Below are 21,354 nucleotides of genomic sequence, written 5' to 3'. Positions count from 1 at the left end.
TACAATCACTTTGTTGTGTTTTAAAGTCACTTGAAGTAGTTCCTTTCCACGTGGTTATGCTTCTGACTGGATAGTTAAGGTTGGTTTCATTTTGCTTTTTGATTTGACATTGCTTTTGGTTTATAATTATGTAAACTCTAAAGTCAGATCGATACTATAAGAACATTCAGAGAAGTGAAGTTTCCACCCCTTTTCCTGGCACCTTGTTCTTCTTCACCCAGAGGTAACCATTTCTAAAGCAATTCAGAGCTAGCTCTCAATTCCTTGTACAGTTGCACAGTACCCACTGTGCAGATGTACCACTGTTACTTCAGACAGGGCCCGGCTGACGGTGATTTGGGTGTTTTCACTCCTTTGCTGTTACACTCTTGGGCCAATTTGATGAGGCTGAAAGAGGAAGATGCCCAAGTGCACACAGATGATAAGCATATTAAGATCAGATTTGGTGGGAGTCGTAGAAAAACTCAAAATAACAGTGGCTTCAACAGAACTGTTTATTTTTCTCAAACATAAAAAGGCAGGCAGAGCAGGGCAGGGCTGGTATGGTGGCTCTGTGCCACTAGGTCCTCGGGTACCCAGGCTCCTCCAAATACACTGAGTGCTTGACTTCCATGCCTCATGGTCCAGGGTGGGTGCTGTGGCTATAGCGGTCCCAACCACATTGTAGCCAGGAGGTAGGACCAGACAAAGGGAATGACCTTGACCTTTAGAGGCACCTTCAGAAGAATCATACTTCTACTCTCCACCTTGGTAAGCAGTATGAGCGAATCTATACCTGGGAGCCCGCTGCAGCCAGTATGACCTCATTTATACCCTATCTTCACTGTGGAGGGCTCCTCTACGCCCAGCGGGTGCACTCCCTCTGCTCCCATTGGAGGGGGGGGCAGGGGGCGGGGGCGTCTACACCTATGGTACCTCCTCTTTACCCATGGGGAATTCCTTGACATCCAAACTTCTCTAGGCCATGGGCAGCTCATCTATACCCTGGGTCAGATACCCTAGTTATTCTCTGTCCACGTTTTCTAACACCCTGATGGTTCTTACAATAAATGTTCTAACTCAACAACACCTCCTCCAACCGCATAAACCACAACCTGAAATGTCTCCTAAACCGAGCCCATTACTTACTTCCCCTGCACCCCTTAAACCTGTGGCTCTCACTTATTTTCTTGGCTTTATTAATAAAATGACCTTCATCCAGGATAGAACCTCAGTTGGTCTCGGGCCCCCCCCGTACTGCCAGCACAAATACAAACAGCGAAGTAACTTGGAGTTTTTCGTTGCTTTTATTTGGGCTCTTAGGAGCTCCTCGTTACCTATAGAAGTTCAGGCTCACTGGTATTCTTTCGTTTCGATCATTTCTTCAGGTCTTGCTATTTACTTTGTCTTTCTCTCCTGTTGTGTCAGATGACTTCCTAATAAACAATATTCAGCAAACTGTGAACACTGGTTTTAACTCCGGAGTGGGGAATGGGAGGAAGGGTTGGCTTGGGATGACAAGAACCTCTATTTCTGAAATGCTGGGATTTTTCTTTAAAGCGATGAAAGTGTACTTGTTTATGATCAAAACATTAGTAAATCAAGAACACTGTCGGTTCCCTTTTGTCTTCAGGATACAGCCCAAGCATCATCTGGTACTCACCAACAATGGGCTCTCTCATTTCCACCTCTGACAGTGCTGGGTTTCCCCATTCCCAAACATGGCTCACTTTTCCCACCTGCCAGGTCACAGAGCTTGCAGGTCCCCTCCCTCTGCATACTTCACGACCCCACTCCAGTACATCATCGCCGTGGCCCCTTCCGTCTACTCTGCCTAGGTGTTCTCAGGGTTCGTTGCAAGACTGACAAGCGCTAAGGGCATTCTGATCCCAAGTGGACTTGATACAAGGAATCAGATGCTGGGCTAGAGGAATGTGAATCGGGGATGACACCGGAACCACTGGATTTAAGAACAGTCTGCTGAGGTTGTCATCCTGGCGTCACCACAATCACTACTGCGTCTCATTACCCACAAAGCTGAAGACCCAGTGTTGGAAGGCTGGTCAAGTCACTAAAACTGGCCAGCATGTCTCCCTAACCCTTCTTACCAGCAGCCAGTAGAGCAGGAAGATGCCTCTACCTCGCTCTGCCTTCCAAACCGACCATTCAGAATTCTAGCGGCAAGGGAGTCTAGTGGTGTTCAGGTTTCTAGCCTCTGCAATGAAAGAAGGAATTAAAAGGATGTAGGACAGAAATTGATAGTACCCAACAGGGATACTGCTGCAAGAAGTAAGAGCAGTAGAGTAGCTGAGTGGTCAAAACTACAAGCCTTGACTATTGGGCCAAGCGGGTTTGGACTTCATGTTAAAAGGTAACAGAAAAACATGAGGTCTGGAGGGAGAAGTGACACAATGAAAGTCTTGTTTCTGGAAAAAGTCTTCCTAAAGATAAAGGGTTGGCCACGATGAAGCTACTGTAGTCCATCAGGGTCAAAGGCAATGTAAAAGCCTGCTAGGGCATCAGAGGAGACAGGGTTGAGAAGGATCTGAGAAACATTAACATATATGTCTATGAATTGAGTTTTCAGGATAGAACTTCAAATTGTCTTCAGAGTCTCACTCCCCTGAAATCCTCTAGTCTGTTTCAGTTCATAGAGACTATAAATCGCCCTAAAGTTATCTATGGGGAACCGACCGTCAACACCGCTTAAAAAAAAATTGTGACAACAGTAATGTTTTAGGAAAATACATAGGAAACAAGGTACTTCAATCTTCTCCTTTCCTCAACAGGTTTATTGCCTTTTAAGAAAATTTTTGTAAAATATAAATACAAAGGCAGAGAATTTACTTACAAAGTTAAAACACAGATTTCAAACATAAACACACAATTCAGAAAATTTTAGTTTTATGTACAATTTCAAGCAACTTCAACATATTATGTTAGTTTTCAGTATTTTACAGGGTACAGAAAAAAATAGCTCGAAGTCTTCTTTAAATAAGAGCATAAAATGTTTAAACATATAAACAATCCGGTTTGATGCGTGAAAACTAATTTCACAGCTTTTAAATTAGGATATAAAAGTTTCATACAATTAGTTGTTGTGTGTGGATATGGTTTGAATTTATATTACACACTACTGGATCACATCCAATAGCATTGACCTGGCCTGAGCAGGTACTCTGTAAACAAAACATAAAGTTAAAACGTCGCCAAGTGCCTTCCCCGAATTCAACCCCCCAAACCAACCACACGGTTCTGACCACACTCTCAACAGTTATGGCCTCTGTCGTCGGAGCTTTGTACGAAATTAAGTCAAAGTGTGGAGCTCCTTTTCCTTATTTTTTTTTTCTCCTTAAAAAAGAAAAGAAACAATTGTTCCGAGTAAAAACAAACATATCCCAAAGCATGTGTGCATTGAAAAGTAAAGAAACATTATAACAACTTCATAAAAACTGACTTAAAAGTTTAAAAAGAAAAAACATGTTTCTAAGTCCTTCCGACTGGAGTCGTGTCTCTTATATAAAGAAGAGATATTTCATATGTAATAGTGTCCTTTCTTTACAGAAATAGTCGTATTATGACACATATGCACAAGGATTAACACTATGACACACTGTACACGGCGGGCCCCGGCGAGCTCACCAGTAGTCGTCTGAGTCCATGTCGCTGGGGTGGAGCCACTCCATGGATGAGCCCAGCAGAGTCTGAAGCTCGTTCGTGAACTCCACCAGATCTAAGAGCTCCTTACTTTCCGGATTAAAGGACTCCAGGTCTTTGGGGCAAGAGAATAAGAGACTTGCTGACACTTGCCGGTAGAACTCGGCCTCCGCAATGGTGACAATTTCTACATTTGGGAAATTGCAGCGGAATATGCGGGAGGACATTTTCAATTTCTTGAGCGTGTCTGACAGCAACAGCCAGTTCCGAGGCCTGCACCAGAGAAAGGACAGTGGTTTGAGTTTCCGGCAAAATTAGAAGCGCTCCCAACTATGAACTACCCGTCTCCTGGCGGTGAAAGGGCCCGTTACTTCCACTTTGATTACCCCACCCCCACCCCACTTCTCACTGTCCTGAGAAGATCTACTTCTTTTTAAATTTTATTTATTTATTTATTTTTGGCTGCGTTGGGTCTGTTGCTGCGCACGGGCTTTCTCTAGTTGCGGCGAGCGGGCTTCTCACTGCGGTGGGTTCTCTTGTTACGGGCTCTGGGCGCACGGGCTTCAGTAGCTGTGGCTCGTGGGCTCTAGAGCGCAGGCTCAGTAGCTGTGGCGCACGGGCTTAGTTGCTCCGTGGCATGTGAGATCTTCCCGGACCAGGGCTCGAACCCGTGTCCCCTGCATCGGCAGGCAGATTCTTAACCACTGCGCCACCAGGGAAGCCCGGAAGATCTACTTCTGGGGGGGAACTCTGGACTCGTGTGCATGTGTTAAGAGACCATCTAGGGCGGATCAGCCAACTTAGACAAAAGAAGGAGCAGTGTCCCTGAACGAGCCTCGTTGCAGGCCACCCCGGTGCTGCCCTGGCTCTGGTCACAGCTCAGGTCACCCCTCTCCAAGTAAGTGCACTGGGGAAAACTTACTGGGGAAAACCAGTCTGTATGCCAACCCAAGGGAGATGGCAAACACCTCTTTGATCTCTCCTCCCCTCCGGCCCTCACTTGAGGTCCCCTGGCTTTCCCTTCCTTTCCCACACCTCCAGCCCGCCCCTCAATGCTTCCGGGAGTGAGGCTCTTTCGAGAAGGGAGGCGGTGCAATCCTTCCTGGTGCCCTGCCACGCTTTATGACCTCCGTCCCGAATAGAATGTCACCACAAAGGCAGACACGTTCCCAGCCTCAGAGTCCAAGGAGGACGCTACTCCTTAGGCATCAGGGTCAACACACAGCAGAGCAAGGTCTCCTGACGTGTTCACTCCGAAGGGCTGGTCATGGGGCACAGCGGCCCGACCGTGGGGACAAGACTCGATCTAAGCAAATCTGAAGACACATAAGATCCCAGGTGCCACATATGGCTTTCTCTAATCTTATACGAGAAGAGGGGTACATCAGTATCGTCCCGTGGACCTCACGCGCCTTGGAAGGCCCCTACGGTAGCCGTTTGGGGAGGATCCCTTCCCCAAGAGTTTAGTGACTGCAACTGTGCAATTCCAGTCACTGACTCCCGTGTCCTTTGGGCCCTAGGGGTGTGTTCCAATGAAGGCAGTTTGCTGGGGAGCCCTCCCATCCCCGACACTTTTCTGGAAAAGCTCTACTGCATTATGTGAGGTCGGTGGACACTTGGTGAGGAATTCACTCACCCCCCACCCATCCACCTTCATCTGCTGAAGGGGATTTCTAACTCCTGCCACCCCATAGAGCAGCTGGGCTGGCTCTCCACCACACGCTGGCCACACTCACCCCTGAGCGACGGACACCTGGACGTTGTAACATGGCAAAAGGGGGCTTTCGGAAAATTCAAATTCGAATAGGTCACCATAGGCCTCGTCGCTGTCATCCTGGTCCTCCGGTCCTGGGGGATTTGCTAAAACATCGTAACCACTTTCATCATCTGGTTCTATCCGGGAGGCAAACAAGAGAGAGGTCAGTGAGCTGGAGCACGATTCCAGCTGTTCTCCAAAAAGGACCCTGGAAAAATTATCTCCCGAGTGAGCCCTGCTCACAGCACCACCACCCCCGCAAGCCCTCGCCCGCACCAGAGAGAAACGTTCTGTAACTCGCGCACATCCCGCCCAAATGAAACGAACAAGGCTGCTCACCACACACAGAGCTGCCGTAGAACTCCCAAGAGCCACTGGGGTCATAGTCATCAGGAACCTGCAGGTCGTTTAAATAGTCTGGAGAGAGAGGGGGAGAGAGGGAGAGAGAGAAACAAGATAACGCCTGCTGGCAAGAGGCAAACGCTGCTGGAGTTCGGGAACGTCTCACGCTGGGGCTGGTGTTGCACACGCCTCCAGGTATCTGACTGAAACCTACCCACGCGTCCACCCACCTCCCTGAGGGACTGCCCGCCTCAGCGCCCCAGCCTGCCAAACAAAAGCTAGCCTGGCTAGCTAGGAGTTTTCCAGCACTCCCTTGCCAAACTCAAAGTATGCATCTCTTCTTTGACAGACTAACGTGAGGCCACTTTTCCCGGTAAAGTGTCACTTAGGGTAAACGGAGGGGTGGGGCTAGGGGGAAGCCAGGTGAAAGCCTGTGAAGTCACCGTCTAGATGCTTGAACAAGACCGTTTCTTGATCTCCGTCATACCTGTTAAGAACTTCTCCAGAAGTTCACTGTGGGTCATTTTCATGATGGTTCTACCTGAGTATGTAGCCAAGGTGGGATCAGCACCATAGGAGAGGAGCAAGCGGACAATTTCGAGATGATCATTCTCGACAGCATCGTGGAGAGGCCTAGGAGAGGTGCGGGGGATTACACTTGTGCACGCGACGCGTGCTTCTAGCGACGCAGGGCCAAATCGAGCGTGTGCGGCCAAGCCTTGTAGGCGCGCTATTTCACCGAGGAGGCGAGTGTACGGTCACTGCCATTCCACGAAGGGAACGGAGGCACTGTGACTGGCCCGTGACTCTGTTAGTTCGACACATAACCCTTTACGGGACAGGTGAAGGGACTATCTCAGGCCTAATTCTTAAATGCAAATCTCTCTTAATGCACAGTCCAAGGAGGAACTCAGGCCACGATGAGAAGGTTTCCAATGAACTTAAATAGTGACAGACTGTAAGAAGATAACTTACGGCGGGGTGGGGGGGAGAATCGCAGCATCACGGAAGCCCATACGACAAGCAATCGTTATACCATTACAAACAAAACGAAAAAAAGTGCAGTTTGTAAAAGAAACTAGGGGCAAAGTGGAACCTCTCCTGAAACCAACTTGGAGATGAGAGATCAACCCTCTCGCCCAGAAGCAGTCGACAGGCAGGGCAAGTCCTCAGGAGGGTACAGAGTCCTCCTGCCTGTGTCCGCTGGCGTCAGGAGCACTGTCCGCAGTCCCATCCAGAAAGAATGCTATTTGGAAACCGTGAACCACCCAATACCTTTCGGTTTTGCTAATTTTATGACTGTCAGGAAAGCACCAGTGCCCTGCCTCGTGGTAGCATCCCAGGCACAACCAGGAAGATGCTCGGGCTGACTCAGACCTGGGCCTCTGGCCACTAAACCGAGGTCAAGGACAGAGTGGGGGCCAGGCCCGGGGATGTGGGTGGACACGGCAGGTCCTATCAAGCCAGTCGCCATTGGACCTGTCTGTACTCCGAGCACTTTCAACTCACGTATATTTTAAATATTGTGATTCAACAGACGCTGGTGGAGAGTCCAGGGTCTTAAAAGATTATTCAGGCAGGCCCAACATTTTCAGGGACTTCTGTCCCTGCAATAACAGCGTCACAAAGTTTTAAAGTTCTATGGAAATTTGCCAGAAAGATCTGTCCGATTCCATTCTAGAGGACTCCGCCCTCAGTGTGCTTACATGGCACTCACTCTCCATCTTTCCTTCTGGGGTTCCCCGCACACCCTGAGAACCGCTGCCTACGCCCCAGCAGGGCCAGGCCAAGAGCAAGACCGCCACAGACCTGGTTCCATCCTGGGCACTGCAGTTGACATCGGCGCCATATTCAAGGAGGTGTCGTACAATGTTGAGCCAACCCCTTGCACAAGCCTCGTGCAGGGCACAGTAACCCGCGTTGTCGCGGTGGTTCACATCACAAATCTTGTTCTCCAGGCAGTACAAGACCACTTCCTACAGGGAGAGGAGAGGAGATGCCATCAGACCACCATACAGTGAACCTTGCAAGGGTGACCTCTCCATAGGCTGGCGGTGCCCACTTTCAAAGGCATACATCCGTGGGTCCAAAAGCCCACCATGGCGCGGGCAGGCGGCAGGCATCTTGGTGGGAGGCAAGAGTGCGTGCGAAGGGCTTGGAGATGCAGACAGTGTTGTCTAAGGCTCTGCTGCACCAGTGGCCTGGCCATGGGCAAGTTCCCCTTGAACTTCTCCAAGCGTCCACAGGGCTGCTGAGAGGACGCATTCGGAGAGCGTCGAAAGCCCTCAGCCCAGGGGCCGACGTGACCGGTACAGAGGTGTCACGGCTGCTAACATCTTAGATGCCACATCGCCAAGCACAGACCATCCTCACTTGATGGGTCCGTTCAGTCGGTGGCAGTGGGTGATAACACAAGTTTAGATCAAAGTATGGCCGACCAACGCTTAAAGAGAGCGTAAGTCAGCCAGAGAACATCCCCAGCTTCGAGGAGGGACACCCAGGTCGGCTACATCTTCGCGCCCCCTGTTAAGACCCCAAATCAGAACCTGGGCCTCAGACGCTCTTGTTTGTATGTTAAGTAGAGTTAAAGAGAAGCTCTCTCTCTCCATCCTCGAGGAATGACACAAAATGCTTCCAATAAGCCCACCCTGTATTTTGCTTCACTCCAGCTTCTCGGGGCAGAATCAGTCTAATATTTTCATATTTACTCCAGTTAATGACAGGAACCTGCTATACCACAGGCTGCAACCTCCACATTTTAAGAATCAAATAAAACGTTCACCCTCCCCCGCTCCGAAGGTGTTCTGTGTCAACGCTGTGCATCAGAATCACTGTTCTTAATCTTATTTCTTTGGCTTGTTAAAATATTAATATGAGCCACTCCCAGTAAGCAGAGCAGTAATTTATTCAATGTTTTATCACCTTAAGAAAGTTTTCAAACACGTCGAAAACGTCTGCCACCAGAAAATACGTTATACTGTTTATACTGGTTAAGTCATGCCCAGCAGAGAGCTGTCAGGTTCTGAGAGCTGGGAGTAGGCAGAACTTGCATGTGGCCCAACACATGGTCTACTGGGTAAGGGGGGATGGGACGGGGTCAGAGCAGGCCTCCTTGTGACATCTCTCAGGCAACTCATCTGTTAAACCTAAAACGGGGGTCATTCTAGCCGCCCGTAAGTGCGAGATGGGTTCTGTGAAACCTTTTATGCCCTTTGGAGGACACGCCAATCAAAGGTGGCCACTCACTTGGGAGCGAACCAGAATGTTCCATTTGCTCACCACGTGAACCTAATGGGGCATGCTGGTAAACCTGGCCATCGGTGCCCTGTTACTTCAGGTCACTGCGGCAGCTCCCTTCCAAAACAAGAGGAGGAAGAAAAAAGGCACGCCCACGAATGCGTTTCTCCGCTCAGATCCCAACCTGCCGTAAAGCCCACAATCCTCTGGGCTCCCAGGCCACCTGCCCCGAGCCCTGGTATCCAGGATACCGCATGAAGCTGCTGCTCTTTCAGCAGGCCCTCACCAGCCAGACTTGAGTGGACGGCTGCAAGCTAATGAGTTGTGTGCCCCAGCCAGGGAGAGGCCCTGTCACGTGGCTCTGGGATCAGGTCTGAACGCCACCAACTGCTGTGCACAGATCAATTTACTCAACCCTGGGTTTATTTGCTGTGACAATCATGGCCTTCACCTGGAAACCTTCATCACTGCTAGGGCCGATTCAAGGGTACCTAGAAACGAAAGGCCGTCCAAGCTGATGGGTAAGTCAACTCTCTTCTCCTCCTGGAAGATGGCAGCAAAGGCAGCAGTAGCCCCACGGCCAGGTCAGACATTTTGCCACGGGCTGTCCTAACTCAACCACGTTGATACCACGTCTTCTGTCACCCACGGGAACCCAGGAGATATCAGGAAAGGAAGGTAGTACTATCCTCCTCATTCAACACTTGGAAACTGAGGCCCAGAGATATTAAACCCCAAGTTCAATTAACGTGAACTACTAGACCTGTAACTCAGGTCCTTGGTACCTGGTCAGCTGGGAAGATTCAAAAGGCCCAAGAGGGCCCCAGTTAGAGGGATGCAATCCAGCTGTGACGAGCATCCCACAGGCCTTCTCTGTTGGGGGTCAAGTGGGCTAACTACACTCTCCTAGCTAGGAGGGTGATGGCGTCTAAATGGATGGCAACCGTCGTCACCAACAGTTTCTCTAACTGAAAGGTGAAGAGGTGGGGCGAGTCTGTCTACGCAACACATTTCTTGGTTTATTTTCTCCGCTAGAAATAAACGGGAGTGTTTGAAGGGCAGCCCACCCATTCCCAAGCAAAATCAAACTGCTTTTGTTGGACAACTGTCTGTTAAGCGGCTATAAGCCGAATGCCATTACCCGCAAAATGTAACCATAAAGGCCATAAACCCGACGTTATTAATTAATTAAATGCCTCATTAACTTTTTAAAAAACATGATTTATTCAATTCATAGAAAATTTAACCATCACCGCTAAAGGCACAAGCACGTGGTCGCACACTGGCGTTTTAGCCGAAGAAATAGAAGCCTTTTTCCCGGGAGGGAAAGGTTTGAGGTCTTTGGCCACGCAAGTGATCTATTGAACGCGGATCTGAAGCCAGAGTGTGTTTCTAGACTTCCAGAACCAGATTATCACGACATAAAGCTCAGACCGCCTTTATACCGCACATGGTATCTTTGGCTAAGCAGAAGAAAACCACCAAGAATGCTGAAGACAAAACTTCAGGAAAACCCTCCCAAACCGCACCCTTATCTGGTTAAGCAAACTGTCCTTCAATTTTAAAAGGTTTAAGTTGCCCCATCTCCCAACTGGGCCATCATCCCAACATTTAAAATTCTGCCCAGAGAAATCCCAGAAAGTTGGACTCAAAGTTGAAAGCGTTCATCTACTTGTCACAACGTTCAGCATCAAAACTGGTGATCTGTGTAATCTACATATTGAAATTTACATTTGAAGAAAAAACCAAATCCCACCATAAACATTCCCAAGGCTTCCTGTGCGATCAAGGGCCAGGTAGCCTGAAAAAGTATGGATCAAGTGCCCCTTGGTCCAGGCCTCAGACCCACCAAACTGAAATGGAAACTGTCTTAGAGGACCAACGAGGGTCTTCTGAGGTCTCTGGTCCCAAAGGGAGACTGCTGGAAATGATGCCAAGTTCACAGGTGGGGCTAGGAGCCCCGCCCTCCACGGCGGGTGCAGGAGCACCCCGCCCCCCCATCTCCAGCATTTGCTGGAAGCGGGAATCTATTTTCTCAACCCTAACCCAAAAGTTGGGGTTAGGGGGCTCCCCGCCCACCTCCAGCGTTTGCTGGAAGCAAGGAGTCTATTTTCTCAACCACGGGGGGTCTAGCTCAGCACTCTGTGCGACGTCTGTCTGCTCTGTCCTCCTAGGTGCTGCTGCTCTCGGCTCTTGGGAAACCAACTGCGCGCTCCTTGGACTTCACCTCCAAGTAACCGTGCTAACTACCAGGAAGTGCTCTCTAGCTAGTGGAGAGGTCTCCAAGAGACGTGTAGATATAAACAACAGCACATTCAACCAACGACCAAAAAAACCCCCCCAAACTAAGCATAGCCCTAGAGCTTCCAACTTCCCGCCCACAGTCATGTCTTAGGGCCAAGGCAGGCTCACCTCGAAGGGCTCACGGCACTATGGACGGTGGCGGGGGCGGGGGGGGGGAGACGGGGAACAGGGGCACAGAGCTGGCTGAGGGTGTGGGCGCCAGGGCTCCGGGCCAGCCTGGGTCCTGCCGCCCCAGTGCTCGTCCACACCTCCACCCTCAGCCTGCTGAGCCGCATTTTACCGTCACCATTCAACTCCCAGAGGGCTGATGCCAGCACAAAAAAATGCCTTTGCCCTGTGGGCTATTACATCACAATTCCTACTGACAAGTATGGTGGGGGAACTGCACAGGGCAGAGGGAGTAATCTGTCTCACAGAGGTTTTGAACTGTAAAAAGGGCAACTCCAATGTGAGCCAGTCTTGGCGAGAAGCGTGGTGGGGAGTGGTGGGCTGTGCAGTACTGTACGGGCTACCTGTACGGGCATCAGCTAACCCCTCTGGGGCTCAGTTTCCTCATCCGAGAGTGGGCTAGTACTCGTTACTCCCACGTGAAGATGTTAAAAGGGTGAAAGGAGTTACTACAGATCACACGGGCTTAGAAAGATATCAGCTAACTTTCTGTCTACGTTGCTCTAGCAATAGAGACTATCACTGTCATCAGCCGTGCTGGGTTGGGATACAGCGGTGTGGACAGGGAGTTCTGTGCAAGGCTCAACACCCCCCCCCCCCGCCCATCAGCCCTCGGCTCCTGTGCCCTCCCAGAAAGAGACTGCTCAGGTCTGCCCCACTCCCACCCCTACTCTGCACAGACACTTCCCACCCGCTACCCCACAGGGGCATCACCCCGCCCCAAACAGCACAAGTAACCCAATAGAGCTAATAACTACCCTCTCTCTTGCTATTCGGGATCCAAAAGGGCTCATTAAAATTCCCCTGGTCGCCAAGCCCTGGGTTAGGTCAGATTTTATATCAGAGATAAGTGAGCCGGACTGGCCGAAGCAGCCTACCTGCCTGAACGTGAACGGAACATCAGAGAGGCCTGCCTTTCTTTTCACACCACGACTGAACAAGCCACCGAAGAGCCGGCAGTGTGAGCGGGGGTGGGGGCGCAACACAAACGTTCTGCTGGAACGCCCAGCCCAGCCCGCCACGTGGCTCTGAGACCCGCCCCCCATCCCCAGCCAGTGCGTCTCCCACCCGAGGAGCAGCAGCCGGCGGATCCTGAATCCGGGGCACCCACGAGGACGCTCACCTCGTAGCCAAGCCGGGCGGCCCGCTGTAGGAGGGTCTCGCCCGCGTTCTTATTGACGATGAGTCTCCGCGCTTCCGGTGGCATTGGGCGGGACTGGGTGGTCTCTGGAGGGGAGCTCGAGCATGTCAGCTGCGAGGCCTGGGAAGGTGGTAACAGTTGCTGCAAGCGGTCCAAGGGCTTCTGGTCCTGCTTGGCCGGCGAAAGATCATAGTCGGAACTGGGCTCAGGCCGCTTTCGAAATCTCCGGACGGTCACCTATCACGAAACCACACGGCGCACACATTTCAGGCTGTCCTTCCACCACCCGCCTGGTTCCCCTCCTCCCTGAGTTACAAACCTGAGTGGAGGAAAGCACTTTTCCTCCTCTCTGTCTCGGGGAGGCGGGGTGGGAGGAAGGGGTTGCATTTTTACTAGCTGGAAACTTCACCACCACCCAGGAGACAGGTCCCCTAGGAAGGGGCAGTGACGTTCTGGGGGGAGGGGTTCAGGAAAAGGAAAGCTTTGTCCCCAGAAGCAGAGAAGTAGGCAGGCGGGCTGTGCTCGCACGGGCCCGGGGGGCGGGGGAGAGCCGGGGGCAAGAGGTACCTTGCCATCGGCATTGTCCACGTAGTAGTCCCCTGGCAGCGGCAAGCCCCGCCTGGGCTCCTGAGGGATCAGATGCTTGGTTTTGCACAGTCGCTTCCCGGATGGCTTCTCGCTGTTGTCGGTGTATTTCTGCAGCAGGGACGTGGCCTGGCAGTCCTCTTCGACGTCCATGCACACCACATCTGTCTTCTGGCTTTCTTTAACTTGGTCATGTTTGGTAGGCAGTCCTGAGGCTGGCGTGCAGCCTGGCTGAGTCTGCTTTCGGCCGCTTGCATTGGTGGATGAAAGGCCCTTCACGGGCGGAGAGCCGGAGAACACAGGCAAGGCTGAAGCCACAGGGGGGGAGGGCGGAGGCAGGGGGAGAAGAAGCGGGCGTTACACAGTTGTAGCCAGTGAGGAAAGAAAAGCCCATTGTTAGCACTGATCATTGGAGCGGCTTCAGTTTTTAAAGATACACCAATTATGTTTTCAAAGCATTAATATTTTAATTATCCCACATTCAACCGGCAAATAGCTTAACCCACGAAACGCCAAATGGCAAGGTGCTTCAAAGGGCCGCAAGAGAGGGCAGAAGCCAGCCCTTCGTGCGCTCCCGTCCCCACCCATGGGGGGCCTGGGTGCTCGGGACAGGGCGACTGGGGACAGCCTGAGGCTGGAACGAGGACGCTGACAAGCGCCCGGGGTCACCCAAGACTTCCCTTCCTGCCCAGCCGCGGGCTGGGTAATGAGGAAGCCGAGCTCCCGCCTCACTGTACATTCCATAAGGAAGTGTGCAGGCTGAAAGGACCTCATGAAGAAAACTCCCCGCTCGCCACACGCTACTCTTGTCAACTTGGATGGCGCTCAGGTCCCCTCCAGGGCCGTTTCCCACAGAGGGCGGGTGATCCACCCTCCAGGAGCGCCCCCCGCCCCGTGCGTACCTTGTTCATTGCCAGTGTGTTTAACTGACTCCTCCAACCAGCTTCTGTTGCTTTTGGCCTCTGCCCTTTTCCTGCCAGGTTTCTCTTCGGAGATGCTATTGCCCTGGGGGGTGACCGCAGGCTGAACCGCCTGGGTCACTTCCTTCCTGCCCTGCCGGCCAGGTTTGCTCTCTGCTGCCGACACCTGCTGCTCCCACCGTTCTCTAAGGTGCAGCAAGTGGCGTTGCTTTTTGGGATGGAGCCCTGTTAATTCAATGCACACCTTCAGCTTGGTCAGCTCACTACAATGTGGCTCTTCTAAGTGGTTAGAGGAACTGTTTGTCATTTCCCTCTCAGGCCAGTCATCTAATGGAGAAATAACTACAAATTAATGAAGAAGCCCCCCGGGGGGTGGGGGGGAACAAACTGTCTTACACATCACTAAGAGGGGTGGGGGAGGGGAGGGGGTGTGGTCACTGTGTTGGCTGGAACTTGTCACCAAGTCTCGGAAGGGGGCCTACTTGCCTTTGGCCATCTTTGGGCTCCAGCCCCGGCACCTGGCTTTGGGGGGGTGGGGGGTGGGGGTGGGGTGGGGGGGGTGGGGAGGTGTGAGTGGCTCCCCCAGGGCTCCAGGGTGGGACTGGAACTTTCCACTGCTCCGCTCCAGGACTTCCGCGGGGTGCCCTGCGGGCCCGAAGCCAAACCGAGCTCACCTTTGGAGACCCGTCTCCGCTTGGCTTTCAGCAGAGAGTCCTCCGGGAGCTCTTCCACAGTGGTCTCGGTGTGGTTGCTGTCGCCAGAGACCTTGCGCTTTCTGTCCAGCCGGAGGGTGGGGCTGCGTGGCACGTCCGGGGCCGCCTGGTCGGCGGGGGGCTCGCTGGCAGGCTCCGTGTCCATGAAGTACTTCTCCCCGGGAAGATCTCTGTCCTCTGGGGCTTCGAAGGGGTCGTGTTTGTTTCCAGCACTATACTCGCCTAGGGGAGAGGAGACAACCCGGAAAGGAGGGAACACAGGTCACCAGGAGCAGGCAGGACCCCCATGCCCAAGGCAATCTGCTACCAACAGACCCTCCTTTGGAGACCAGGGGCCTCGCACGCAGGAAGCACAAAACCCTCAGAAAGACAACGTCCCAAAGGAAGGGCAGCTGAACACAACCAGCAAAGAAAGCAGAAAATGAGGCGTGTAGCCCACTCACAATTTCCCTTCCTCCGGTTCATAGCTGGAGCAGTAGTGATTCAAGGAGAGGCGCCTAGATGACCCTCCTATAGGCACGTGAGATGTTAACTCCCTAACTGCCTAACTCTCCAGGGTGGCTTACTCTTCAACTGAGGGTGAGTGACCTCACAGTAAGATCCAACCAATCCAGGGCAGAGCTACAAATTACTATGGAAACAGCTGCTGAGGTCATTACCTTCTAATAAACAGAAAAGGCCGATGTCATAAAGAGACCAAATGTCCCCCAAATGTCGTCTACACAGAGAGAGCACCAATGTTCACTTGGGTCAGCAGGGGCAAAGGTGAAGAAAGAGGGTAAGGAAAGAATGGTGGGAGGCTGGGAAGCTGGGGAGACCAAGGGAAGAGCGGCCTGGCAAAGCTAAGGGAAAGGCTTCCTGGTGCACACACAAGGGTCAGGGGCAATTTCAAAGAACTCAACCAGATCGCTACAAGTCCGTCCGTCCTCTTTCCACGCCCGTGGGGGGAAAAGCATTTCACTGCCATCAAGGGGCTGCTCCTACTTCCTGTCTCGGAAGAAGGCCCTCGTTGACACTAGGCACACCACAGGGACACCCGTCACCCCACCTGGTACTTCTCCACGCCTTCCTTCTCCACGCCTTCCAGGCAACAAGCATCTAAGGACATTTCAAAGACTCGACTCCAACCCCCTTCATGGGAGGGGGGCGGGGGCTAAACTGCTCACACCCCAGCTCCGCCCCCTCTGCTCAACCTAGCATCCACTTGGGGCTTTTCTTCCAATCACCCCAGCCTAACATCACTCCTCACTTTGGCTCTAGCCAAAGAAACAGTTCAACCGCTTTGCTAGTCACACTGTTTCTAACACACAAATAACTCCATAACAATCACTGTGATGTTAACGAGTTCCCCGAAGATGAGCCTGTCCGTCACCGGCCGGGGGTGGGGGTGGGTGTATGAGTTTGGTATTTCGTTAACACCTGAGCTAAGCTCCCACAGCCCCGTTTTCCTAGACGAAATCATGGACACACCCCTCACATGCTGCTAGCATTCCTCCTCCTCTCCCTAGACCACTTCAAGTATCACTCCCACTTCTGCCCAGCCGGCTGGTCCCCTGATCAGCCTCTCTTGGGGGGCATTCCCAGCATTTAACGGCAGTCAGTTGTGGGAATGAACCTCACCCTGGCCTTGGCTAGCCTGACCTGTGTTCTCAATGGTGGAACCCACTTTTCTCCAAGGGTATCCCAAGGTGGGACAGATCCCTATCTACTCTTGCCGGAATGGTGGAATCACCCCAACCGCGAGGGTCTCCTGTCATGGCAGCAGGAGAAACCCCAAACTCCTGGCCTGTGCTTACGGGTGATGCAGCCCACGCTACTGCAGGCCCGGTGAAGAGGGTGCGCTGCAACTCTCACTCCGGCTGCTCTTGTAAAGTGGGAATGTTACTGCTAGCCTCCTCCCAGGGGTGGGCTTCATAATCACGGGCCGGGCTCAGCACAGAGAAAGGCTGGAAAGATCCCTTTAACCAAAAGACACCAAGACCGCCAGACCAGCCTGAATTTCAGGCCTGAAATGTATGAAGTTTTAAGAGGTGAGCCCTCCTGGTTACACCATTGGACTTCTCTGGTCCAATCGGCCTTCCCTAAGAGCTCCGTGGGAGGGGATCCATGGAGGAAGGTAAGGGCTACCTTAAGAACCCCCCGTGTCCAATTTTAAAGTTTCTTTTTCCAAACTAGGTCCATCCACCCTTCCCCCAGCCCCGGAGCCTTTTAGGGCAAAGATCTCAATTCCCCTCAGCTAAGGTCCCCCCAAGACCTTACGCTAGTGTGACCTTACCCAGGCCAGTAATAACCCTGAAGGACACCCACCCCGACTGCCCAAGATACCCATGGCCACCAGCTATGGGGGAGAGGCTCCGTGTCACTTGGAGCTTCTCAATGACTGTTCTAACCACGACCCACAGGAGGAGTACCCTTGAGGGCAAAGGAGATGGGGAGATAAATAGATACACGGGGACCCTAACCATCAGGCTTTGCCATCATTGCTACTTCTGGCCCTTCTACTTCTGGCCCAGCGGGAAGCCATGTGCCCTTGGTCACCCAGTCTAAGCAAGATGTGAACGTGGCTGTATTGTCTGAGGTTTAATGCTTGCTCCCTGCAGCATGGTCATGTGACTCACAGCACATATATCCCAAATTCATTATGGTTGTACCATAGCATCACCTCACAGAAGCATCACCATAGCAACATATACAAGTCACCGTGGCAACAGAGCGCCCTCACCACTGTTGAGCCATGCCCAGTGAGGCCTAAACAAGGTGAGAGGGTTCTGAGTTGTTGGAAGGCTCCCCAGGATTAAAACCCCCTTCTCTGTAGCTTAACTATAGCACCTCCAGTAAGGGCTAACCTTGTTAAAACTTACACCCTCTACAGAAGGAGCGCAGGGGATCTCTGTTCCAAAGTAGTTTACAAACGTGCAGGTGCTCAGCTGGAAGAGAAGTTCCCCGAGCAAAGAAGTTTCATGAAGCCCCTTGACCAAGGCTTCCTCCGGCTCCTGGCCAGGCATTGCCACCGAGCAGGTCCTAGGCCTGTCCCAGCCAAGTGGTTGGCAAGGGAGATGGTTACTCCAAGTTTGAGAAGGAAGGGACCAATGCCTCCTTGCCCCGCCCCATCTTCAAATGCCACTGAGGGTTCCTAGTAATGAACTTCCAAGTCTGAGGAACCTCCAAACTCATTTGGTGAACTTCCAAAATAAAAATTTAACTCAGCCACCCATGCAATCATAAAGAATAAATGAATATCTCAGCCACTGTGTTTTCAAGTTAATTCATTTTTTAAACAAGCCCCCAGCAACAAGATGCACCCACACCGGGACAACCAGGGCCGCGCAGACAGCACCCACCATCGTAGAAGCTCCTGGTCCCTCCACGGATAGGGGCTGCCTCAGAAGGGGGAAGGCATCCCGGACCCTCTTTGTGACCCCTGCCCGCCCCAACTCCCCGCCCCAGCTCCCATGTGCTCACAGCTCGGCTCTCGGCCACACCGGCGCCCATGAGAAGGACCCGAGTCCACATCAGCTCAAGACGTGATGGCCCAAGAACAAGGCCCATTTATTTCCAGCTGAATGGAATGAACACCTGCTGTGCACCTTGGATGCGGAGGCGGCAGGAAGAACAATGGCTCCTTTAGGTGACCTTTCCTGACCAACTATTTACAAACCACAAGTCTCTACAAGACAGAGGGTGGATGGTGAACCCACCTCCGTCGCCCCAATCTTTCAAACGGAGCCCCTCACCTTCCCCAACCCTTCTCCCGCCCTCCCATGGTGGAGATTCATGGCTCACTGGGCCACGTCCCGGCTGCTGCAGGAAGAGACCCGTCAGTCGGTCTGAGACTGGAGGCGGGCAGTGGGGGGAGGGGGCTTTCGGAATCATCTGGGGCTCAGGCCCTGCTCCCCATCAGCCACACTGAGTTCTTGTCTCCACGCTCAGCAGGCAGGAAAGACTGGGAAGGACACACACAAACTTCTCTGGGAAGAAGGGCGGGGTGAGGCCATTGAGACATGAGGGGCAGCGGCCACCCGGGGTTTGGCCATGTTGCTGGAGAAAAGGGCAAGAAGACTCGAGGCCGGTCAACTTCCCGCTCCCTTCCTCCAGCCTCCCTCACCATCCACCCAGAACAGGCAGAGCCCCTCCTCAGAGAAGTGCATCCCCGTGAACTTGGCCTTTGCCCACTTTTATCAGATCTCTCTGAGAAACTTCCCCGAGAGCTGAGCTACGAGGCCGCTCAGGAGGGTAAGGGCTGCGTGTCAGCTGTGAGCACAGGCAAGGAGGGAGGCTTTCTTGCTGCTTTACTCCAGGGCGGCCTGGACCCTCCGTCTTTCATTCCAATCCCGAGGGGGAGGAGCTCGGAATCGTCTACCCCAGGCACATCAAGAGCCCCATCTCTCGGGTAAGGCCGCCACTGACTAGTCACAGAAATCCCCTTCCACGGGAGCCACGCAGGACAAACCGGTCCCGGTGCGGCTTCCCCAGAGCCCTGGCCACAGGCCTTTGTCTGACCCCAAAGATGAGCTGAGGGAGGGCAGTGCTCCAAGCAGCTGAGAGAGGCACACGCTGTCGCTGACCACAATTTTCCCGAACTGCATCAGGCACCCAGGACCTAAGCGTGTGCGGGAACGCCGACCCTACGACTGGGTCCGAGGGCCTGGACCTCCCAGACGTGCCCACCACCCCCGACTGTCCTGTCTCAGGAGGATCTCACGCCCACCCTGTCCTCGACGTTCACCTAGATGCCCTCATTCACCATCACCGGTGAGGTTTCTGGGGTCCGGAGCGGGCTGCAGGCCACAAGCACGCACACTGAAGACAGCGGGAGGAAGACCTCCACTTGCTGCCAACAACATCTCGTTAGCCCAGGAAGTCTCGAGGGCAAAGCCCGAAGTCGTCCCCAGTGCGGAAGCAGCTGTTGGGAGCGCAGAGTGTGACTCGAGGCAGACGCTAGCTTTCTCTCCAACTTTGCCTCCAAAACATAATACACCCCGTCTGGTAGGAAGAACGCCCTCGTTTATCCCACGCCCCTGGAGCGTGTTGTCAACTCCTAATGACTGCAAACAAGCCTGCCATAGAAAATAATTATGCTCATCTTGCTGGTGCCTTTATCAGCCCTCATCTCATTTTAACGAAACCTCTGCCTTTGGAGGGAGAATCCGAGTACTCTCCACTCCCTCCCATAGGAGACTGTCACTCTGGAGGGTCTGGCTCTGGCTGCAAGTGTCATGCCACTGCTATCAAAAACCCGCGTCCGTCCCTGCTACAAAACGGAACACATACCTGCTACGCTGGAGGTCTTGCACCGCCATTCCTCTGCTCTACTATCAGGCTATTACTAACTACAGGACTAGCGTTTCTCCGGAAAAAGGAGATGCGTGCCAGGAAACAACATTTCATAGGCGCTCCACTCCTGGACGCCGCAGCGCTCCAAAGGGCGACCAGCCTTGCAATCCACAGCTGGGAAGGATGGCCAGAGCAGCCCGTTCTCCGAACAGCCACCACCCAGATGCTGGGCCATCGGAAGCGTATTGTTTCCTCTCACCTCCCTCAGCACTGGGAGCGGAACCGCCCCGTTCCCACCGACGTGGTACCACACGCGAGCCGCCTGGGTTCACTTACATCTCTCACTGTCGTTCTGGTCGGCAATGGCCTCCTCCAGGGCGACCGACTTTGGCTTTTTGTCCTGACTTCCTTTCAGCCTTTCCCAGTCAGCGGGGCTGAATTTGCACACCTCGGAGTCTTTGGTCGTGGGGTGGCCACCTTCTCGCTCTTTCATCTCCAACTCTGAGAAGCGCATCATTGCACGCTAGAAAGAGAACGGAGATGGAAAAAAGACACACCTTACCACCAAAGCTACTTCACTGCCCTTACCTTAAAGGAAAGTATCTTCAAAGAAAAGTTTGCCCAAAACCAACCACAATTTATGATACAACTGAGATATTTTAAAATTTAACGATAAAAATGTAAGAGTGTCTATATGTAACTAGTCACACACTCTTTATTCATAAAGCCATATGTATGTAGAGATATATGTGGTGTGTATGTATAGCCATACATACACTGTGGCATAGAGACAGACATTCTCTTTCGAAGGTAAATAAAACAAAACAAAAACACAACGCAAAGAAAGCGAAACAAAAACACAACAGAAAAGAAAACAAATGCACAGTGAATAAAGACGACCATGGCCCACAAACTTCCCTTTGTATATTTGGAAATGAAATTTAACTCAAAAGGTTTATGTAAGATTCTAGTAATAAAAATTTGAAGAACTGACCTCACAGTAAGCAGCGGGTAGACATAAAATACTGTCCTCTTGTAATCCTTCCATCTATGTAATTAAAATGGGCACTCAATGGATCATTTAGATAACTTCATCCATTTTTATAAGCATAAACCAATTTTTTTCTTAACATTGCAAAACAATTTGGCTTTATTTATCTTTTAATTAAAAGTAAAATATCTTAAGGAAATTCCTATACAACATCTATCATTCACTAGCAAATTAAATACATACTCTATCCCTTTAAGCAAGGTTTGTTTTTTTGTTCTTTTTTGTTT

The 21,354-nt window shown here is 52.1% G+C and overlaps 1 protein-coding gene across 6 annotated transcripts in view; it reads right to left on the bottom strand.

The window, feature by feature from the left end:
- Positions 1-480: 480 nt before the first annotated feature.
- The window catches only part of BCOR (BCL6 corepressor), a 45,824-nt gene continuing 24,950 nt past the window's right edge, over positions 481-21,354 (bottom strand). For 2 of the 6 annotated variants that reach the window (XM_060137494.1, XM_060137495.1), the window contains exons 5-15: positions 21,071-21,124; positions 20,413-20,599; positions 14,764-15,024; positions 14,072-14,416; positions 13,152-13,477; positions 12,567-12,821; positions 7,544-7,710; positions 6,222-6,367; positions 5,732-5,809; positions 5,373-5,529; positions 2,741-3,909 (exon numbers count right to left, since the gene is read on the bottom strand). In XM_060137494.1, the coding sequence (XP_059993477.1) occupies positions 3,618-3,909; positions 5,373-5,529; positions 5,732-5,809; positions 6,222-6,367; positions 7,544-7,710; positions 12,567-12,821; positions 13,152-13,477; positions 14,072-14,416; positions 14,764-15,024; positions 20,413-20,599; positions 21,071-21,124 (2,268 nt within the window). In that variant the 3' untranslated portion in view covers positions 2,741-3,617. Of the gene's footprint in view, positions 1,416-2,087; positions 2,195-2,740; positions 3,910-5,372; positions 5,530-5,731; positions 5,810-6,221; positions 6,368-7,543; positions 7,711-12,566; positions 12,822-13,151; positions 13,478-14,071; positions 14,417-14,763; positions 15,025-20,412; positions 20,600-21,070; positions 21,125-21,354 lie in introns of those variants that run through there. The other 4 variants (XR_009538433.1, XM_060137498.1, XM_060137496.1 and 1 more) reach the window with 4 other exon arrangements.

Source organism: Lagenorhynchus albirostris, chromosome X (assembly GCF_949774975.1).
Source record: "Lagenorhynchus albirostris chromosome X, mLagAlb1.1, whole genome shotgun sequence".
Lineage (NCBI taxonomy): Eukaryota > Metazoa > Chordata > Mammalia > Artiodactyla > Delphinidae > Lagenorhynchus > Lagenorhynchus albirostris.
This window is presented reverse-complemented; position numbering and strand designations above follow the sequence as displayed.